Below are 20,720 nucleotides of genomic sequence, written 5' to 3' on the forward strand. Positions count from 1 at the left end.
TTAGGTAGAATATGCGTTGTAAGCTAAATCCTGGGCATCTTGGGATCTGCCCCATCCACCGTGGCCGCCTCCATGACTGTAGTGCTCATCATGATGCGGATGAGCCACTACCTCGTAGCTTTCATGGTGGTCATGTTTCGACAGAAGCTTCTTGAGTAGGACCAGAGCGGAAGCCAGGAGAGCGGCCTTAGCAAGGACCAGACCCTTGATGGCAGCAAAGGCGATGATTCCGAGGAACAGGGGTATGAGCGATTGAATCTTAAGCTGAAGCAGAGCAAAGATTGGGATGAGCTGCTTTAGCTTCTTCTTCTTGCCACGACCTGTAAAAACATTTTATTACTAATGATTGTTTGTGAACGCTATGAAGCGAAAAATGTTAAAACACAAAGTCAAATAATAAAAATATAGTTGAAATCAGTATAATAATTTTAAAAATATTAGACACACATACCAACAAACAAATTTAAGACTTAATATAGAAAAAGTAAAAAAAAACAGGCTATATACACGACAAATATAATTAATATTAAAAGAAACTGATAAAAAAAAAGTATGAAGTCTGCATGAATCTCTGATGCTAAACTACTGTAGGTATATATTTATAAAATCATTACGCCTTATTGTTGCCTACCATTTATAACTTATTAATAATTGCAATTAATAATGAGTATTTAAATGATGTAAAGTGATTTTGAAGTATCTAAGAAATGATCTGGAAGCCTTTTGTTATTCGTATCGTATCACCAGAAAGAAGGCTATTTATAAAGCGACTGGACGATTAATTTAAAGCTCTTATTCTTGGAATCTATAGTATAGTATTTGTTTTTACAACTCTATTTTATTACCAAAAGCTATTCGCATTCATTAGTAAACATCGAGTGTACACTACTCGATACATACATACATACACTCGGATACATTGTCCGAAAACTGATTCGAATTCCAATCGAAGAGTGAACTGAAACACAAACAGGTGTCATTTACATTGAAATTCACAATGTTACGTTCAGTTTGCATAACAACCTCATTTATCTAGAAAGTGCATCAACTTGATACCAATTCGAAAGCTTCAAACCTACTTCCATATTTCGACAAGAATCCGCCTGGAGCTAGACTTTTACTAAGCGATTTTGTCGCGGCCAGCGGAAACATCAAACTAGTTCCTAACATTCTCAGTATCATGGAGACTTTGCAAAAAAGTAGACTACACGCCCGCTTTCCAAGATCGACCTTGTTATCAGAGAAAACCCTGGTTGGACCCGTTCCCTCGTGGAGATTTCTGGCCCCGTCTTCTCGTAATGCAACTTCGATGTAGGGACGTGCGATTTCTAAAACCGTAACTACAACATTCCTGCGTATAATGTTTTTCAAATTCTGCTGTATAATTAATACAAGTGCCTCGGTTCCCATGACTCAGGACTTTCTATTTTTATATCTCTCACAACATTTACGAGCTCAACCTGTGGCCAGTTTTTTAAATTGAGTTTCACGAGAGCGTAATGATTGGCAGAAATTATATGATCATCTGTTTTATATAACCGTTCTATTTTTATTATTATATCACACGCCTACAATTTGCGCGAAACTGTAGTACCTACTTCATTTATTATAATCTTACTTAACTCTACTCACGAAATGTTGCTTTAGGTGGTTTTAGAAGCTTTAACGTCTGTATCATCGTCTAAATAAATTGTTTGAAATACATCAAATTTATTATCATAACTAAAACATTTCTAACTTTCATATTTAGAAACACATATATATCTCATAGGTTTTCCGTTCACACAATGTAGGTGTTACGATGAAATTATTGAAATAGGACCTCAATTACAATTCGAGGTCAAATTATGTGACTCGCTTTAATTTTAATAGTATACTAATAAACTGGAAATGTGCCTCGCTGCGGTGGTTTCGAGGACGTTTTAAATAGTTTATTTTAGGTTATATTTATATTTTAAAGAAACAATATTTCTATAATAAAGTTTAATATACTAATACAAATATTATAAATGTCAATGTAAGTTGGTTTGTTGCGCTTTCACGAAAAAACTACTTAACCGATCCTCATGAAACTTTGTACACATATTCTTGGAAGTGTTAGAAGTAATATAGGATACTTTTAATCTCGACATTAAGCTCGGTTCCTTTGGGAGAGGTGATGAGTGTTTGACGATTTTACACCATAACTCCGACAAATTATAACCGATTTAAATAATTATTGTTGTACTTCGTGTTTAATTTTGTTATAATACGTTATGCCCAAACTGTGGTTGGAGATAGAGGACAGAACTCCTTAGCGGACAGCAACAAACCCCTCATTTAAGGCTTTAGTAGCCTTAATTTTTTTACTTTAATTTTTTTTAGATCTATAACTAAATTTAATGCCACATCAAAAAACAATATCAAACGCAGACGAAGTCGCGGGCAACAGCTAGTTTTATATAAAGAAAGGATTCATCAATTTCTCGAATAAGAACGATTGGTGTATAAAACATAATAAAAGTAACCTTTTAGGTATTTTTAGAAGCTATTAAAATATTATAATATGAGTAATATGCAGTCTGTACTACTGTTAATTATTTGCATCGCATGTATAATCATTTCAAAGTGCCGATATTCATTTCGCGTGCAGACTGCAGTTTCATCAATTAAGTACACCCACTATGAGGAATTTGGAACCGGTTATATAAATTTCCCTTCATAGCGCCGAGAATAGCATTATGGTTTTGCTTAAATGTTTGTGAATTTGCATAAACGTTAGAAATTGCATGCTTTTTGTTTAATTGCAGTGTAAACAGGAGACCGCAAAATACATAATAGCTTGTTTTATTACTTATTTGTGTGCACAACATCCGTTAACATTGCTTTGGAGTTTCACAGTGTAGCGTATTGAAAACAACCTACCGAATCCTACAGGTAATTTATACTGTTAATTTAATACTGATAATTTAATCTGTTGCTCACGTTCTTCTTCCGAGTTTTTAAAATCCCGTGCGAACCATTTTTTTTCCTGAGATAAAAAGTAGCCTTGCAACTAACTCTGTGACAAAAATCAAGTTTATGGGTTTCTTAGTTATACCGTGAAGATACGACAAACCAAAAAACAGAGTTATTGCAGACAACGTTTTTTTTTTAAATAGAAGGAATACAAATAAAGATGGAAAGACTACATTTCAAAACGTAAAAGAGTATATAAAAATTTTCGGAACCGACAGGATTTGAACCTCCGACTATCTGGCATCCCGGCCTGAGCGCTTTTTCCAATTAAGCTACGGCTCTCCTACCAGCGATGCCGAAATTAGTATGTGCCTTTTTACATCAGTTTTATAGCGACTGTAAAATTGATAATTCCTCCAAGTGTAGGTAAAAACTAATAAAAATCATAAAATTGTAAAAGAGTAAACAAAACTTATGAGTACTATACTATATGGGTTCTAAGTTAGTTAATTGTGGCATAATTTAACTAGCTTCCTACTAATACCGCTTGTATAACTTATCAACACACTCACTACTTTATAGTCAAGTAAATTTGTCAAAGGAGTTGTCAAATTATTGTACTCCCGGACCAAACCTAACAGATTTACATTAACGTGAATGTGACGTTAATTCACAATGTACGCACTTGTATTTTGTCAGGGTACTGTTTTTTCTCATAATCATCGTAATACCCAGGGGCAATGACTTTATTATAATGGATACCACGCTTGATTTGCCATTATCTGTGACAACCAGACAAACCGATACGGTGTAATTTATAATTTGTTATAGCTGTGATAGCCCAGTGGACTTCGGCTTCCCTTTTGGGGGGCCGAGTTCGAATCCAACCTGCAATCCTGCGCACGTGCGTAATTAAAATATTACTTGATTCAATGGTGAAGGAAAACATCGCGGGGAAGCTTGCATGCCTTAATCTAATTTTGTTCATGTTTATTTATACTTGAGGACACTGAAAAGTGCACGGAGCAGCCAAGTTGCATTTAAGGTCGCGTTTTAGTTTGCAACATTCTTAAACCGAAGTAATCGAATCCAGTCTTGTCGAGCTCTGAAGTTGAATGTGCAATACACCCCAAGTGTCAGTAAGGATCCCAAGTAATATGCCAAATTTGTAAGTCGAGTAAAAAATAAATGTAGGCGTTTTCTGTGACATAAATCTTATGATAAAAATTGGTTGTCTGTAAAGTCGGCTTACCGACGATAGTTGAACGTGACAACGTCGTAAGAAAATACTGATGGAATGGTTGCATTTTTCAAAAGAAAATTTTAATTTTACTTGTTTGATAGATATTATCGTGGCTATAAACAATTGACACCACATTCACTTTTCACTGCACTTCATCCTTGCCGAAAACATGTAAATGTATTATTGTATAGAAGCTGTCCACGCGGACACATCGCTCACTCAAGTAGGAGAGAGACAGATGTCGAACGCGGAGGCCGACTGTGCCTCTTTGTCGCTCGTTCCGCGCTCTCGCTTGCACTTCAAGCCTTGAATGGAACGCCTCAGAGCGAGGTAACGCCGCATACGTCATGGTTTTTCATGCGTGCAGCGGGCTCCATCGAATTATAAGATGTTGTCACGTCAAAACTCTGAGTTATGAAATCGCTGGTGTCCACTCTCTAGTTTCGAAGACCACGTGAAGCAATGGAAAAAATCGTAAAGACACCAGCATGCCATAATGTTCGCAAGAGTGTCAACGAATCCACACTGGTACGTGTGTAGAACCGTATCCTATAGTGGGCCGATAATGGGTTGATATGATGATAATGATTTGACAATACCGCACAATCTCTACGTACGCTTCACTCCGATCCCAGATATTTTGATGAATACAAACTCACAATTGCTTGAACTTATGGCATTTGGAAATAACTTGTTACCAAAGTTCTGGACAGATGTGTACTAAAACTATTTATATTGATTATTATGAAAAAGAGTTTGTAAGAAAGTAACTTAACAAAGGTAGCTTTTTTACGATTGCAGGCAATGGCCTTGACTTCAAATCACTTGTTGTGGTAATATAACGGTTAAAAACGCAGAAGAGAACCTGAGAACCTGAAAGTATTTATTAAGTTTATTTGTAAGAAAGTAGGTAGGTGGTTCACGACGACGCAAAATTAAATTAATACAGTTACCTATTAAAGTTATTATAATATTTTTAGATTTCATACAGTTGCCTTGATAATCGTGAAAGCGTGGAGAAATTAAAAAAAACTTACGATGAACGAATATGCCTACATACAATTTCGTAATGATTTTTCAATTAACATATATACCGCATTAGTCGGATTGTAATTAATTGAATTACCTCTCCGAAATAATTTCTCGAATACGTCTTAAAGCAACGTACGTACTTGTCAGGTTATTTGATGGTAGCCATTGCCGGCTAACACAAAGCAGTTTATATATCACTTGTATTCATTATGGCCATTCATTATTATATTGTTTTAAAGATATTTATCCTACTAATATTCTAAATGCGAAATTTTGTAAGGATGGATAGATGGATGTTTGTAACTCTTTCACGCAAAAACTAATAAAACAATTTAACAGAATTTTGGAATGGAGATAGTTTGTACCCTGGATTAACGCACAGGCTGATTTATCCCGGGAAAATGTATGGTTCCCGCAGGATTTACGAAAAACAAAAAACCGTGTACGAAGCCGCGGGCAACAGCTGGTTTTCCATAAAAGACGTCACTCTACATGGAAACAGGAAATAAAAATCTGCAGTTCGAACCGGTGGTAGAGTCACTGCAAACAGACTGACTTGACGTTTCAAAAGTGCTTATAAACTGGGCCTACTTGAAACAAATGAATTTTGAATTTTTTGAAAAAGGTATTAGGTATATCTAAGTGCCGATTGTAATACTGTATTATTTAAAAAAATAGTTGTACATTCTTTTATTATGACGAGTTAACATTGCTCCAGTATTTAATAAACTAAAATAAATAATTTTATTTTATCCATTCAGGAGCTTATAAATGTACTGAATAAATGTAACCTTTACAAACTATCTTAATGTACGAGAATTAGGGAAAAGTCATAACTAATCATCAAATCCTTGAGTTAGGTTTACGAAGCTTGAAATTGTATTGCGTGTAACTTATTCAATATTAGGTCGAGACTTGGTTATATTCTATGGGGCTCATAAGAATGCTCGGATGACTTTTTTTTCTTTTTTTTTATGTTTATAGATGAGCGCTTGACTGCAATCACATCTGATGGTAAGTGATGTAGCAGCCTTAGGTGGAGCGTGTTTGCCTAAAAGATGCCTATTCACTCTTGATTTGAAGGTACTCATATTTTAGGCAAAATGGAAGTTGTATCCCTAAGTGATCAAATCAGAATTGAGGAAATTAAAAACGAGCTCCGAAGCTGAAGTATACATAGCTCTGAGTTATTAAGAGCACTTTATTGGAGTCCCAAGGTACTGGAATGGCAATCCCGCACGACTTGGTGGTCAGATGACATCAGATGAGTCACAGGAAGCGCAAGCAACACAAGACCGTGGTATTTAGAAATCCTTACACACGCCATTATGTCCAGTATTTCAATCGGTTGAGTTGATAGCGCAGTGGGTACCAGCTCGACTTCACTTTCGGGGGGCCGAGTTCGAATCACAGCACGCACCTCTAACTTTTCTAAGTTATGTGCGTTTTAAGTAATTAATATCACTTGCTTCGACGGTAAAGGAAAACTTCGTGAGGAAAGCATGCGGTGGGATGTGGGGTCCACCAATCCGCACTGGGCCAGCGTAATGGACTACGCCCTTAACCCCTTCTCATTGTGGGAGGAGACCCGTAAACCCGGTAATGGGATATCATTTTTTTTTAAGTGGCAGGAGACCCATGTACCCGGCAATGGGATATGATGATGATGAATATTCGACAACTAAAAGTTACTGTAATTGATTAACTGATGCTGCCAAACAACATTTAAACAGCGGGCGTTCTAAGCCCCTAACTTTATCCTATCAGAGAGCCCGAGGATACCCAGTAATGAGAACTTAATGAATTAGGCTATGACATCTAGTTGCTATTAGTATACGGCAGCCAGTTGCTATAACTAATCCTACAATTTTTAACATGTACTTAAGACTGTGCTGTTGCACAGTGAAGAAAACTAACGGTTACTATGTGTTGTATTATTTATTGCTATAAATTTAGCATGTCACCTCTAATTGGAGAACTATCGTTTACGATTTGTATAAATTTGTGTGATTATTCTCTTCGTTTTCCTATTTATAACATGCTAATTTTATGAGTACTTTTCATTGAGGGATAAAACTTTCATCTAAGACCTTTTTTGTAAACGAAGACAAGTTATCGCTTTATTGCGATATATCTAAGCTGATAGTAAATGCGCTATCCTTTTTCTAATTCCTGTAAGATGTAAGTCTTCTGTATAAGTACTTTGGAAACTCAGTGGCGTGCACTTCAGACATGCAAAATAGCGCTGCCTGCCCTTTATTTTTGGCGTGATGGAAAAGCTTTATTGCTTCCTCCAACCCTTTGGCAGGACAGAGGTTATGTGGGACTCCCCCTCGAAAAGGGGTATACCCAAACTAAAAACCACCACGGCATGTTCCTCTTGTTGGCTTTGTTAGACGCACGGGGAACCCGTTGTATACCTCCCGGACGTCCCTAACCACCCCAACCGAGGGCTCCCTCGCTAACGAGGAGAGGATCAGGACAGCTGGAACCCCCCTCAGACCGTACAGAGGCTTGTGTACAACGGGTAGCTAGAAGCGCTCCCTAACCTAACATTTTCATACAACTGGAGGAGGTTTTTGCCACTTTCATGCTTTATGCTTACCCTGCTCGAAATTAATGTGCACGCCACTGATTCTACTGTCCTTTCCAAAATCAGAATTTACCGAGAAGAACCGACAAGAAGTCAGCGGTTGTTGGTTTCCATCATTAACATTTTTGCAATTCGATAATTCTTGCTCCCAAATAAATAGTGGCGTGCTATGCATAATTGTGGTAATACAGAAAATGTTTCAATGAGATTTGTCTTAACATGCTTTACGTTGTATAGTTTCTAGAATATACTGACCTTCTTCAAGTGACCTCTTGACATCTTCCACAGTACTCTTCGGAACTCTAAGCTGGATGACGTGGTTTTCAAAGAAATCCGCAGCGGCGTCCACCAGCCTTGTCTCCACCTGGTTCTCCCTGGCTCTTGGCTCTTCTGAGAGTGGCTCAAAGGACCTGGCAGACCGTGATGAGCCAGTACCGACTAGCGTGATTCCGTCCATGAGGTCGATTTCTCGTGCTGATGCCAAGTTGTCGGCGTACTTGAGAGCTTTTTCCTGAAACGATATTAACATTAATATCTTGTTATTCAAAGCCATAATTTTAATTTTGCAATAATTATCATGAAGTTTTAGTTTATAGTAACTAGGATGGAGAGAAGAGAGAACCTAACCTAACATGGTCTAGAGACATTGGGTCGGACAAAACTTTTTAGTACCAATAAGCATTTCTTTAAAAAACTTCACGAAGACGATCCTGTAACCGAACCCTGGATGATGTTATGCATAGATAAGAATAAAAAAACTAGTTAATTTGGAGTAGTTTTTAAGCATTACGGAGGGCTCAATTTTTATTTTCCTCTAAACTTTGAATACCATATGTTAATATGCTAATAACAGTGATGGTGATTTAGTTATTCATTGAATATTATTCCTCATAAAATTTTCGTGGATCTTATCAAAAATGATGGAGAATTAGTAAAATAACAAATGATAGATTGCTATCCGGTGTAGATTTTAATCCTACTCGTTGATTATACCCGTAATCTGTACAAATCATACACTTAATTGTAGAAAAAGGCTCGTGTTTGTCACAATATTAGCTTGAGAAAAAGGAAGTCTCAGAAAAGGCATAATATATCACACAAAAGTACAGACGTGAACAATATGTGCTGAAAATATTGTGATTAAATAAATGCAATTTAGTTTTGTTTGTATTAAAATGGAGTTTAGTGAAATTCAACCATTAAGAATGTAAATGGGTTATCAAGATGCACGAGCAGTCATGGGTCGACCAATGTTAGTGTTCATATTACCTAATTACCGTATAAACAGATAAGTTCTAGACACCTAGTTAAAGAATAAACATAAAGTAATTATATTTTCTAGTGAGCTTCTTGCAGTTCGCAAGAAACAGGCGTATGATAGCGTTTAACAGCGAATAACTGTTTTCAGCTGACCTCAGATATTTACTACGTATCTTTATCATTGCATTAAATATATTTTTGATATTGATTTGAGTTATGTTGCTTTCTTTCTTCTTTCTTTTTAAAAGTACGATACTAAAAAAAATCTTAAACAATTGTTCTTATAATTATAATTAAGTTTAGGGCGTAAATTTGTTTTATAAATATAACCTCTTGTTCTCATTGAATAAATTTAATCGACTTTAAGTTAATAAAATAGTCCTTAAATGCATGAAAATCGCTGGGGCATTGCCACTACAAGCTTTTTTTATATATTGTAATCTATAATAAGTTAAATTGAATTACTTCCAAAAGTGCTATCTAGCTGTAGACTGCAATCTATATAATAACTAAGGCACTACCTAATGTAGTATTTAATAACCGTATAATTTCATATCCTTGACATACATTTTTTCTTGAATTTTTTTTTAGAGTTTTTAAAAAAATTTGATTCGTCGGTTGATAGAAATTGATACATTCGGACTAACTGGAGTTTGTGAATAGGAGCATAAAGTAATAAACTCGACAGTTTTAACTATTCGAAGTACAAGGAGTGTATGAAAACGTAGGGATTTACATCGATGTAATTAACACGTAATTTAAACACAGACACAAACACAACACACCTTGAGACACAACGCGACATCTTGCTCGGAGCAACTCCTCACCACTCCGATTACTGAACCAAGCACGTCTTCGTCACCCGTAGGCTTCGAAGACACCAAAGCAACGCACACTAATAGTACTACAGCCTTCATTGTCCTGTGGTGATACGAGGAATGTGTCTCCTGGAACCGACTAGGTGGTTTTATTCCATGCCCCCCTCCCACTGCGGTTCAACCGAATTGCTTGCGAGTAGCGTACGGTAGGGTAGCGCTACGCATAGGCCATAGGTGCTCGTTAAATGCAGTGTGCAAAGTAGTTTTTTTGTATGAAAGTTGAGTTTGTTTTTATACTAATACAACTTTACAAGGCGTGCTTTAAGTATACGGTCTTACTGCAGTTAGTTAAATGAAATCAAAACAAAAACCCTCTGTTGGAATATACCTTATAGTATGGTATACGCTTTCCTTATCAATATTGTTTCGCCTAAAAATTAAAGCGAGATTTTAAGAATGTAGATGATTATTAATGATACTACAAGCTGATATGGCAGATTTGTAAACACACATACCAAACAGACACACACACACAAATCAATATAAATAATAACCCAATATAATAGCCAAACAAATAAACCTACAATGTGAGAAAAGACATGGGCCGTCAGTGGATGAAAATGATGATTATTTAGGCGTAAAAAAAGCTGAGAAAACTATTTAACAGTGCGTATTTATTTTGGATTGTTGATAATTGTAGGTATTACGTACGAATTTTGGACATGTGCTGAAATGAATCTTAGACAAAACAGTACTAAGTATATTTTATGTCTGTTGCTTTTGTATTTTCGACTCTATTATTAACAAATGCAGTCGAAACGAGTGTTTGAAGTAGGTTAAAAATAATCATATGTACTACTCTTACAATCTTAGATTGTTATTTAAAAGATAGTTTTTCTTGTAAAATCTATTGAATTGAACTAAATAACTATCTACTGGTTTAAGGAGAACCTAGGTAGGTTTTCTTAAAGTACAGTCAAGTCAATAAAAGCTATACTATCTAGACAACTATCTCCCATGCAAAATAAGGTCTCGGAATACTGAAGGGCAAGAAGACAGGTTTGTATACTAGTTAAATACAAAAAGATATACGTATCTAATCAATAATTTTCAATTTTCTCTTGAAGTCACTTTCATTACATATTAACTAACGTGGTACTTGTGAAATCATATCACAAAAATGCATGACATTATTCGAAAATTTTCTATTATTATGTAAGTAAACATTGGTATATGTTTTTGGAGTCGATATTGCATTCTGAATTTCAAAGCGTTCGATCTCATTAACTATTGACAGAAGTGCTCATGCGTTGTAATATGTTTATGAAAATTATTTGCATATAATGAACAACACAGTCAGAAAATAAAATAGCTGTATAAATTCGACGTGTACTTATTCAGATTCCCTGTCACATTCAGAAAAATAACTTTTCTAGTTAATGCACTTAGTTCCTTCATTAGGTCGAGTAATTCAGTGTGTACTAATAATTTTAACTTGTTCGTTACTTGTTCGAAACTTTTAAAACTAAGACTCTTCTAGAAGGTCCTTCATTCTTCCCAGAAGTCTTAGTTATGGGATCCTTGATTATGACACGTGTGATCTCCCAGCAGCAAAACCAACTGGTGGGTTTGCAAAATTACTCAATTTGATCCTTATTACTATTACATATAAAGATCCAATTGAGTCCATCTTAATAGACATGCTCATCTCATCATTTGGCAACATATATGTATGAACGCTTCATAGGTGCCTGTGATAGGTCTACATGAATATAGAATTTTTCGATTTGAATTTGAACTTAGAAATCGTTTACGTGGTCGCATGCCATCCACTCTTCCTTAAACCATCAATTAAATTACCATCAATTAATCAATTTTAGAAGTAGTCATCATCAGGGCACGGGTCTCCTCCCACAATGGGAAAGGGTTAAGGTTGTACGCTAGCCTAGTGCGGATTGGTGGACTCCACACACCTTTGAGAACATTATGCAGAACTCTCAGACATGCAGGCTTCCCCACGAAGTTTCCTTCACCGTTGAAGCAAGTGATATTTAATGACGTAAAATGCTCATAACTTAGAGAAGTTAGAGGTGCGGGCTGAAGTCGAGCTCCTACCCATTGGGATATCGCTTCCGCGGTAATAACCGCGTCTGTTATTTATTGCTACAAAAAGATGAGCTACGTGTATCACTCAATTCACAGAGAAGTCAATTCGGTAAGCTTAATCACGCGATACATTGACGTATCTTCTCAAATTACGAGTAGGTGACTATTATAAAAGTCTAGTATATCATTACATACATCAGTTATTTACCTTTATTTTCTCTCGCTGCATTTGATTATGTCATAATAAATAGTTATAAGCCGTTACAAGATTGCTTTTTAACTGCCTATCTATCCGGCAGCTGCTAAGAACATCTGAAACTTTTTTTGGTTTAATCATTTTTGTTTTTTTTTTACAGATATTTAGTGGCCCAGCGGTTCCTTTTTCGGGCGCTAAGTTATAACAACTTGGTTATCACCGCTTCCCACTGGGCTATTACCGCTGTTTTGAGACATGTGTTTTTTTTTTAAATTTGGAAGTAGCCCACTATGCTATATGCCGATTGGTAGACTTCACGCCTTTGCAGATAACTCTCCGACATGCAAATTTCCACGCGATGTTTTCCTTCAACGTGCGTACGTATCGTTAAAGAGAGTGATATTTAATTGCTTATAAAAAGCACATATCTTCGAAAAGTACGAGGTGCGTGTCGAGGTTTTAACCAGGTCAACATTTTCTTTAACTATTCCAAATTTGAAGTTGATAGAATTTTTGGTTACAAACGATTTTGTCTACGGATGTGTCTCTAGCGCTACAGGATTTAGCACCTTTAGGCCATCTTGGACTGCATCTTCGCTTCGCACTAGGTGAGATTGCAGCCAGGGGTTAAATTTTAGTGGAATAATAGTAATAATAATAATAATAATTACCATCAATTAATCAATTTTAAAAGTAGTAATCAACATCATATACACCATTCACCGGTTGCTTGGGCATTCAAAAGCCCCGCAAGCGGAGGGTGGAAGTTTTTTTTTTTTTTTATAAATTTTTAATAGTGTTTTTTAATTTATTCTTAAAATAATTGAAAAAAAAAAAAGAAAAATAATAAATAATAATAATAGCCTTGATAATAATATTGAGCATTAAAGAACATGGGACCCACTTCTTAGGTTTGAATTAGACCAGTACTTTATTAACATAGAAGAATTATCTTCCATGTTAAGAAAGCACTGGTCTACATTAGCGTAATTTATTCGCGTTTATATCTTTAAGTATTTATGTTTATAAATAAAGTGAAATATTAAGTTGCTTTTTAGTTCTTTTTTTTAATTCTTTATTATTATAAGTAGGTTTACTAAATTATTATTACTTCTAGATTTAAGGTTATTGAATAAATATATAAATATTGTTTATTATTTATTTTTGTTAATGGAACCCTAAAAAACGATTATTCGTTAATCGAGATTACGTTACATTAGAAAATATAAAAGTACCTGTCTATACAAGTAAAACTCACTTTCCTTTAAACAGTTTAGCATTAAAAGGCAATAGAATTTGCGGTCACGGCTTGAATAGGTCAATATATCGAACAATCGCATGATATGTATTCGTGAGTGTGTACTCGCCCTAGTATGATGGGAACGTGAGAGAAAATGCTCATAGGTATTTAGGCGAAGTCTTCACTGTTGCGATGATATAGGGTTTTACGTATTCTTTAAAAGAATCCAAGCACTGAATCTAGCACAGCTGCATGTGTCTTAAAGGGTCCCTAGTATGCCGTGCGAAGTGTTGCTCTGTCCGTCCATCCTGGTCTGTCAATAAATATAAGATCCTGTATAAACTTATAACGTAACGTAAAACTTATCATGATCATCATCACATCGACCCTTTAACGGCCCACTAAGAAAGCGCACGAGCACCTCCCACAATGAGAAGGATGTTAAGGCCGTTGTCCACCACGCTGGCCCAGTGCGGATTAGTGGACTTCACTTGGCTCGGGCATGCAGTTTCCACACAATAGCTTAGAAAAGTTATGTGCGATTTGCTGGGATGAGAACTCGGCCCCCCAAAAGTAACAGCGAATCCCAGCAGGGGACCTAACTTTTATAAGTTGTCGTGAGTTTCAAGTAATTAAAATATGACTTGCTTCAACGTTTCAACGGTGAAGGAAAACATTGTGAGGAAATCTGCAGGCCTGAGAGTTCTAAACAATGTTCTCAAAGGCGTGCGAAGGCCACCAATCCGCACCGCTAACTAAACCCTTTTCATTGTGGGAAGAGACCTTTAGCCCTATAGTGGGCCGTTAATAGGTTGATATGATGATGATGATGACGATATCTCATGAAGGTATTAAATAACTACTCGGTCTGAAGATGCGTGTTTTTATGACATCATTCCGGTAAGCGGCTGCCATTCTATAAACTCCGGACCCCGACATCCATAAATCCATCTCATCAGCTATGTCTCTGTATTGTAATGTAGTTTCAGATATGTCAGCCATTTTGTTTCGATTGATTTTAATTTCCGACTGACTTAGAATCAGAGCACAGTTCTTCCCTTCCGAAAGATTATATATTTCATAAGGTCTTCTTTTGTCACTGGCATCACGCACAGTCCAACTACTTTTTTTTTAATGTACTACGACAATATACACATCGCCATCTCGCCCCAAAGTAAGCGTAGCTTGTGTTATGGGTACTAAGATGACTGATGAATATTTCTATGAATAATATACATAAATACTTATAATATACACATAAACTCAGACATTCAAAAACACTTATGCTCATCACACAAACATTTTCCAGTTGTGGGAATCGAACCCACGAACCTTGGACTCGCCAGTCGGCCATCATACACTTAGTCATCAGAGAGACGGTTTTATAAATAAATCGTATTCATTTGACGTTTTGGTTTTATATTCTGCCAAACTTGCATAGATACATATCAATTTGGATCCGTAAAGAGTGAGAATTTTTGATTGCGTAAGTTGCATAAAGATTTTATTTGTTATAATTAAATGTTTTAAATTATGAAAGTTACTTAATTATTTTGGCGAAATTTATGAATTAGCTAAAAAATATGCTTTGCTCTTGTTCAAAAATACCTTCTCTTTGGAAAGGTTTATTAAGCCGGTGATTTGAGTCGCTAAGAACAGACGTACTTTAAAATTGCTTGAAATTTCATTTTGAACTAACTTTTATTTGCTCGTATCGATCTAGACACAGATTAATTATTTGACTTTTTTTTTATTTGACGGCCGATTGGCGCAGTGGGCAGCGACCCTGCTTTCTGAGTCCAAGGCCGTGGACAACACACAACACGTTGTGGCCGCACAACTGGACAATATTTGTGTGATCAACATGAATGTTTTTCAGTGTCTGGGTGTTTATTTATAATTATAAGTATTGATGTGTATTATTCATAAAAATTATTCATCAGTTATCGTAGTACCCATAACACAAGCTGCGCTTACTTAGGGACTAGATGGCGATGTGTGTATTGTCGTAGTATTTATATTTATTAAACTCTCTACAGCGTCTTCGTATGTGCAGAGAAAGTCTCCGATCCTTTTTTTTTTTTTTTTTTAATACAGAGAAAATGCCTGACGCATACCACTCCGTTGGGGGAAACGGAGTAGTTATGTGGGACTTGCACCCACTAAAAACTCTGTGTGTCCCTCGATAGACCTATAAGTGAGAGCACGGGGTTCACTTTGTTTGTTTTTTTTTTTCACCGCACTCTAAGTCCGCGATCCTATCCAAAAACCTGTAAGTGGAGACCCGTGCCTTACAGGACTCCTTTAAGGCCTTATGAGAAATTAATGTTTTTGGGAATTATTGATAAATGTTGCGTCGAGCTTTAATAGTCATATTATAGTAAGTATAGGTTTTTGACGCTCTGATAATTGAAAGGTGAAGTGTGACAAAAGACTGCTAGTGCCAGGCCCTTAGGGTCGGGGTAAGTCTGCCCTTATCATCATCAAGATAAGCTAATATGCATCTATTAATCGACATACTTCAAGCAAAAATTTCAAGCAACGCCTAGTCTTCCTATTTTCGACTTTTGGCATCTAGTAGATACTGCCATTTATCAGAGGTAGCGGCTACATATGGTTGGGATAAATATTTAATGTTTATATACTTAAAAATTCTCTCAACACACGTTTATGCCCGTTTTCGCTAACCACGGACAATGTCTAAGTAACGCCTAAAGAAGATTACTAGGCATACATTTACCTCTCCCCAATCGATTTGCCCTAGGCAAATCATATAACCACTCACATAATAAGAATTTAGCTCAGTGCATGTAACCTAAATGGTTTCTGGTTGTTTCTACGAACATATTTAGTGTTTGTATTATCATTTTTCATTTTTCGTATGAATTAAAGGTTATTAAAAAAACCTAGTTTATATATTTTGCCTTATTAATGATAGTAAGAACATTCCTTGGCATACATATACCTTTCACCAATCGATTTTTACTAGGGAACCAATTTAACCTAACTTGTCTATGGTTGTTGCCGCAAGGTGTGGTATTTTGTGTTTGTATTATCATATTATCATTTTTCGTTATTAAAAAACCGAATTTATATATTTTTCATCTGTGTGCTGAGTGCGGGTTTTTTTATATTTTCGATCGCCTAAAAGTTAACTATGTTTTGTATGGCGTCGAAAGAGCGCCATCTAGGGACCAGAGATGGCGCTCTCCCACTCAGCACACTGTCAAGTGTCTGTTTGCAAATCCCCTACACTTTACGATCCGCCGAATCGGTGTCGAACGACGTCACATAAGTGTTCGTGAAACGATTGTTTTCTCTAGGAATCACCTAAATCACTAGGCATCCGATTAAGGTGATTCCTAGGTTAAGTGGAAACAGGTATTAGTGTTATAAATTCTTTAGTGCTTAACTATATTCTTTTTAATTATTTAAAGCTGACTGGTTTTCTTTGCTGATTTTATGCACCGACAGGCGACGGTTTGTCTCAATGAATCCATGAATGAATGTATTAATAAAATATACATTCATGATATAATACATTATATAACGTTCCACACAAATTGGGCACGGAGAAATTAAGACGAATGTTAATTAATGTATTGCGCAATAGCGTATGCGATTCCGCGATTGCCTCGTTAGTATTGCGGTTAGCATGTTCGACTACGGAGCTCAAGGATTGGTTCGATTTTCGTTCCGGCCCTAAAATTATTAGGTATTCCATTCCATTGTTAGGTTTTACAAACCACTACAAATTAGTCTTTGACTGCGGGCGTATTCTACCTCGCTGACCAAATAGGAATTGGTAGACTTAACTCCATTGAACTTTTAGGCGTGCATGTTTCCTCGCGATGTTTTCCTTATTTAATTGCTTAAATTTCTTTTAGATCATGAGATAATCATACTGATCATTAGAGTTTTTTGACATCAGGCAACATATTTAGATTAAAAGCGGTGATAGCCCAGTGGGTAGGACTTTGACTACTCTTTGGGGAGGCCGAGTTTGAATCCCACCGCACCTCTGACTTTTCTAAGTTACGTGCATTTTAAATAATTAAAATATCACTTGCTTCAAGGTAAAGGAAAACTTTGTCGGGAAATCTGCATGCCTGAGAGTTCTGCATAATGTTCTCTAAGATCTTTGGAGTCCACAAATTTGCACTGGGCCGGCGTGGTACGACGTTAACCCCTTCTCATTGTGGGAGGCGACCCGTGCCTTGTAGTAGGTCGGTAATAGGTCGATGTGATGGAGTACCTGATTAAACACCTACCTACTGATTGTAACACATACAATTTTTAAAATTAAATGTAGTCAAACCGCAACCACATGAAATGAATACAAAAAAAAGTATGTGTACGCGTTAGAAGTTATACTTCTATGGCGTAACAAAATATTTTTTTTTCAAAAATTGTATCTGTCACCTTATTCGTCGTCTGTAGAAAAAACGACACTAACAATAGTAAAAAGGTTTTGTTTGAATTATTGAAAGTCAACTGTCAAACCTTTTTTAGAAAAACGAAAATGTTGACTATAGCTTAACTTCATGGTGTCGGTTTTTTGTGACGATGTGCGCATCGTAAAAATTTACGCTCACCATTTTTCCCTAACGCGCCAAAAGAATTATAACTTCAAAAAGAACGTAAAGAAAGTTAATTTTCCTCTTAATACTGTTATTGAGTAGAGTAAATATGTGAATCTCCCATGTGTTAATTCTTTTGTTGTTTACAGCAACGAGGTATTTCGTACCGGCCATTTTGGATAATAAACAAAGTTACCACGCTTGTTGCGAAGTTGGGTGCTATTATATGTAATTTCTCCATTTTCTATGCTTTGTGTCGGTGCATTGTTAACAACTTGTATGTTTGTCTGATTATGTTTGACCTCTTGACTTATTTTTCTCACCCTTTAAAATAGCAAAGTGTATGTTATTTGTTTCTTTCATTAATTTGTTTATAACCAGCCGCGTTCTGCATTTTCACGCATAATATACGAGATTGGATACTGGGGATAGTGGTAGATAATTTTAATTACTTTTACTTTAATTTGCAGTGAGATGCAGCGTGCGGCCACCAATTCTACCGGCATCTCTACGAGCATTCTCAATAAATACCTAACCTAAAGATTTACCTTGCGTAAGATATATCTATTCTTGCCCTTGGAGCTCCAAGCACGTAAACATTGCCAATCGCAAATGTCATAAATACATGTGATGATAATTATCGGGAATGCCCGCCAATTCGTATCAATAACGCGTGGTGGTTATATGCTCTTATAACCACCACGCGTGACACCAATAGAAGATAAGTTCATTACATTTCCTAGAGTTATTAATGATTCAGTTAGAGTATTTGGAACCGAAACAAATGTTGTTTTATTATTTAACTACTACACACACTTCCCTAATCGGTTTCTAAGCGGCATCAGCACAGTAATTTATTTACCCCACCCAATTCCCAAATTGTCCCTGCTGCGAATCGAAACTGCCCCTGCTGGAGATTGAATCCAGGAACTCTCACTTTTATCACTATTGTGTCAGGAAGGTCGACGTATAACGGAATTCCACAAAGTAACTCCTGCTTCTTTCTATCCAATATCTATTCTGATCGAATGATTAAATTAAAATAAAATAAAAGTAATTATAAAGTTACTCGCCATTATAACAATAAATATATTTACAACAATATTAAAATAAAAATATAGTTTGCTAGAAGTTTTTAGTTTAATAATACAGTTTAAAGGTACATATTTTCAATGTCTATAAAATACAATGAGCAAATCGAGTACAATGAACGAGCTTTTCGGGAAAATTAAGACGACAAATGTGATGAACATGCATTCGAAAAACTATTGCCGTCGCGCCGAGCCTGTCTGGCCCCGTAGAGAGTGATAGGGACGGCTGCGACCCATACCGATTTTACCAATAAAAAACTGATGAAATCGACGTTTCCCCTATATTCTCATCCACGACTGGGCTGATTCATTTATTTGTATTATGATGAAGTTTTTAAAAAGAATTGCGGCTAGGTTACCCTTTTTCTTTCATGTTATTTTTTATTCATATTTGTCTTTTTGTTCTCTAAACATGGTCATTTTTGAGGGCTAAATTTTCAAAAGTGTTGTAGCTTTTCAAGAAAAAGAAATGATAGCTAAGTGTCTACACTAGACTTTGATTTTACGAAAAAAAAAACTTTTAATGCATTGTGTAGGCGGAAGTAAGGGAGTAAGTTGGTATGGATAATCCCGTGTATGCTTTCCTCATTTGTTTCATGCTTCTGTCGAATGTATATTGAATAAAACCAAATTCTTTTAAAACAAATTCTGATGTGCTGTATACATCAGGCGTCAATTCGCATTTCTAAAAATTTAAATGTCCAGGTATAATTTCGAAAATCTATTAAATAATAAAAAAGTCCAATGTTAAATATGTAGTCCTGAATACACTTTTAAAGTTGTAAAAGTTCATATGTTTCTAAAATAACGGAATAATTTAGAGTCTCTTTTGCATAGCTCGGATTAAAGAAAGGCTTTCACAGCAAACGTTGGCTTCAGATAATGTGGTCTTTAAAAAAGACTAGGCGCTTTATGTTTTATACCTACAGAGGTACTGCAATATCAAACTAATATTTCCGTTTGTATGTATTACTAGAATAAAAAAAATATGGAAAAGGCTACGTTTCTATAAGGCTACATAGTGATTTTAACTGTTTTTTTTTAATTTTATTCAATGTTCATGTGTTCTTAACGTCCGATTCCCCATACGAAAAGGTCTTGAGGAGGGATCACTAGTTGCATGTAAGCATTTGGCCCGTCGTGTCGCGGGAAAAATAATCTCTATTTGGAGGACTTCTATAGGTTTTATTTCAACAAGAAAATGTACGCAGAATGGTTTCACATCTTATCCATACTAATATTTGTAGTGTAATCTATAGTGTAACCAATACACAAGCGTTTACTTGAGTATTTGTCTTTGCATGTCTTGAGTATTTGACTGTGGTCGGATACGGCCAGGAGGATATATATATATTTGTTACCTACATTCTGCTAAGCCTCATCACCGATTTGGGTAAAATGTGCACTTCTAGAACTTGCTTCGTGCATAGTATATTTTTGTAAGGCTAAACGGAAATACTGATCTTAACAATATTTTCCAGCATGTTTCCAGCTTTCCATTTATGCTTACATCCTGGAAACTTTTTTGACTACGAAAGTAAACGCGTTATACTAATCCCTATCGCTACTAATATTATAAATGTCAATGTAAGTTTGTTTGTTGCGCTTTAACGCAAAAATTACT

The 20,720-nt window shown here is 35.9% G+C and overlaps 1 protein-coding gene across 1 annotated transcript; it reads right to left on the reverse strand.

Annotated features, from left to right (window-relative positions):
* LOC120634089 lies at positions 1-9,982 on the reverse strand. Its single transcript, XM_039904482.1, has 3 exons — positions 9,851-9,982; positions 8,061-8,316; positions 1-320 (listed from the first exon to the last, which is right to left on the reverse strand). Exons 1-3 carry the CDS (start codon positions 9,980-9,982, stop codon positions 1-3), a joined length of 708 nt encoding a protein of 235 aa, XP_039760416.1.
* Positions 9,983-20,720: the final 10,738 nt, after the last annotated feature.

This window comes from Pararge aegeria, chromosome 23 (assembly GCF_905163445.1).
Source record: "Pararge aegeria chromosome 23, ilParAegt1.1, whole genome shotgun sequence".
NCBI classification, from domain to species: domain Eukaryota; kingdom Metazoa; phylum Arthropoda; class Insecta; order Lepidoptera; family Nymphalidae; genus Pararge; species Pararge aegeria.

Coding starts and splice junctions, on each gene's coding strand:
- LOC120634089 (XM_039904482.1), bottom strand. CDS start 9,982: ATGAAGGCTGTAGTACTATTAGTGTGCGTTGCTTTGGTGTCTTCGAAG. Junction 8,317..9,850: donor ATGTCGCGTTGTGTCTCAAG/GTGTGTTGTGTT, acceptor ATATCGTTTCAG/GAAAAAGCTCTCAAGTACGC. Junction 321..8,060: donor CAAGAGGTCACTTGAAGAAG/GTCAGTATATTC, acceptor ATGTTTTTACAG/GTCGTGGCAAGAAGAAGAAG.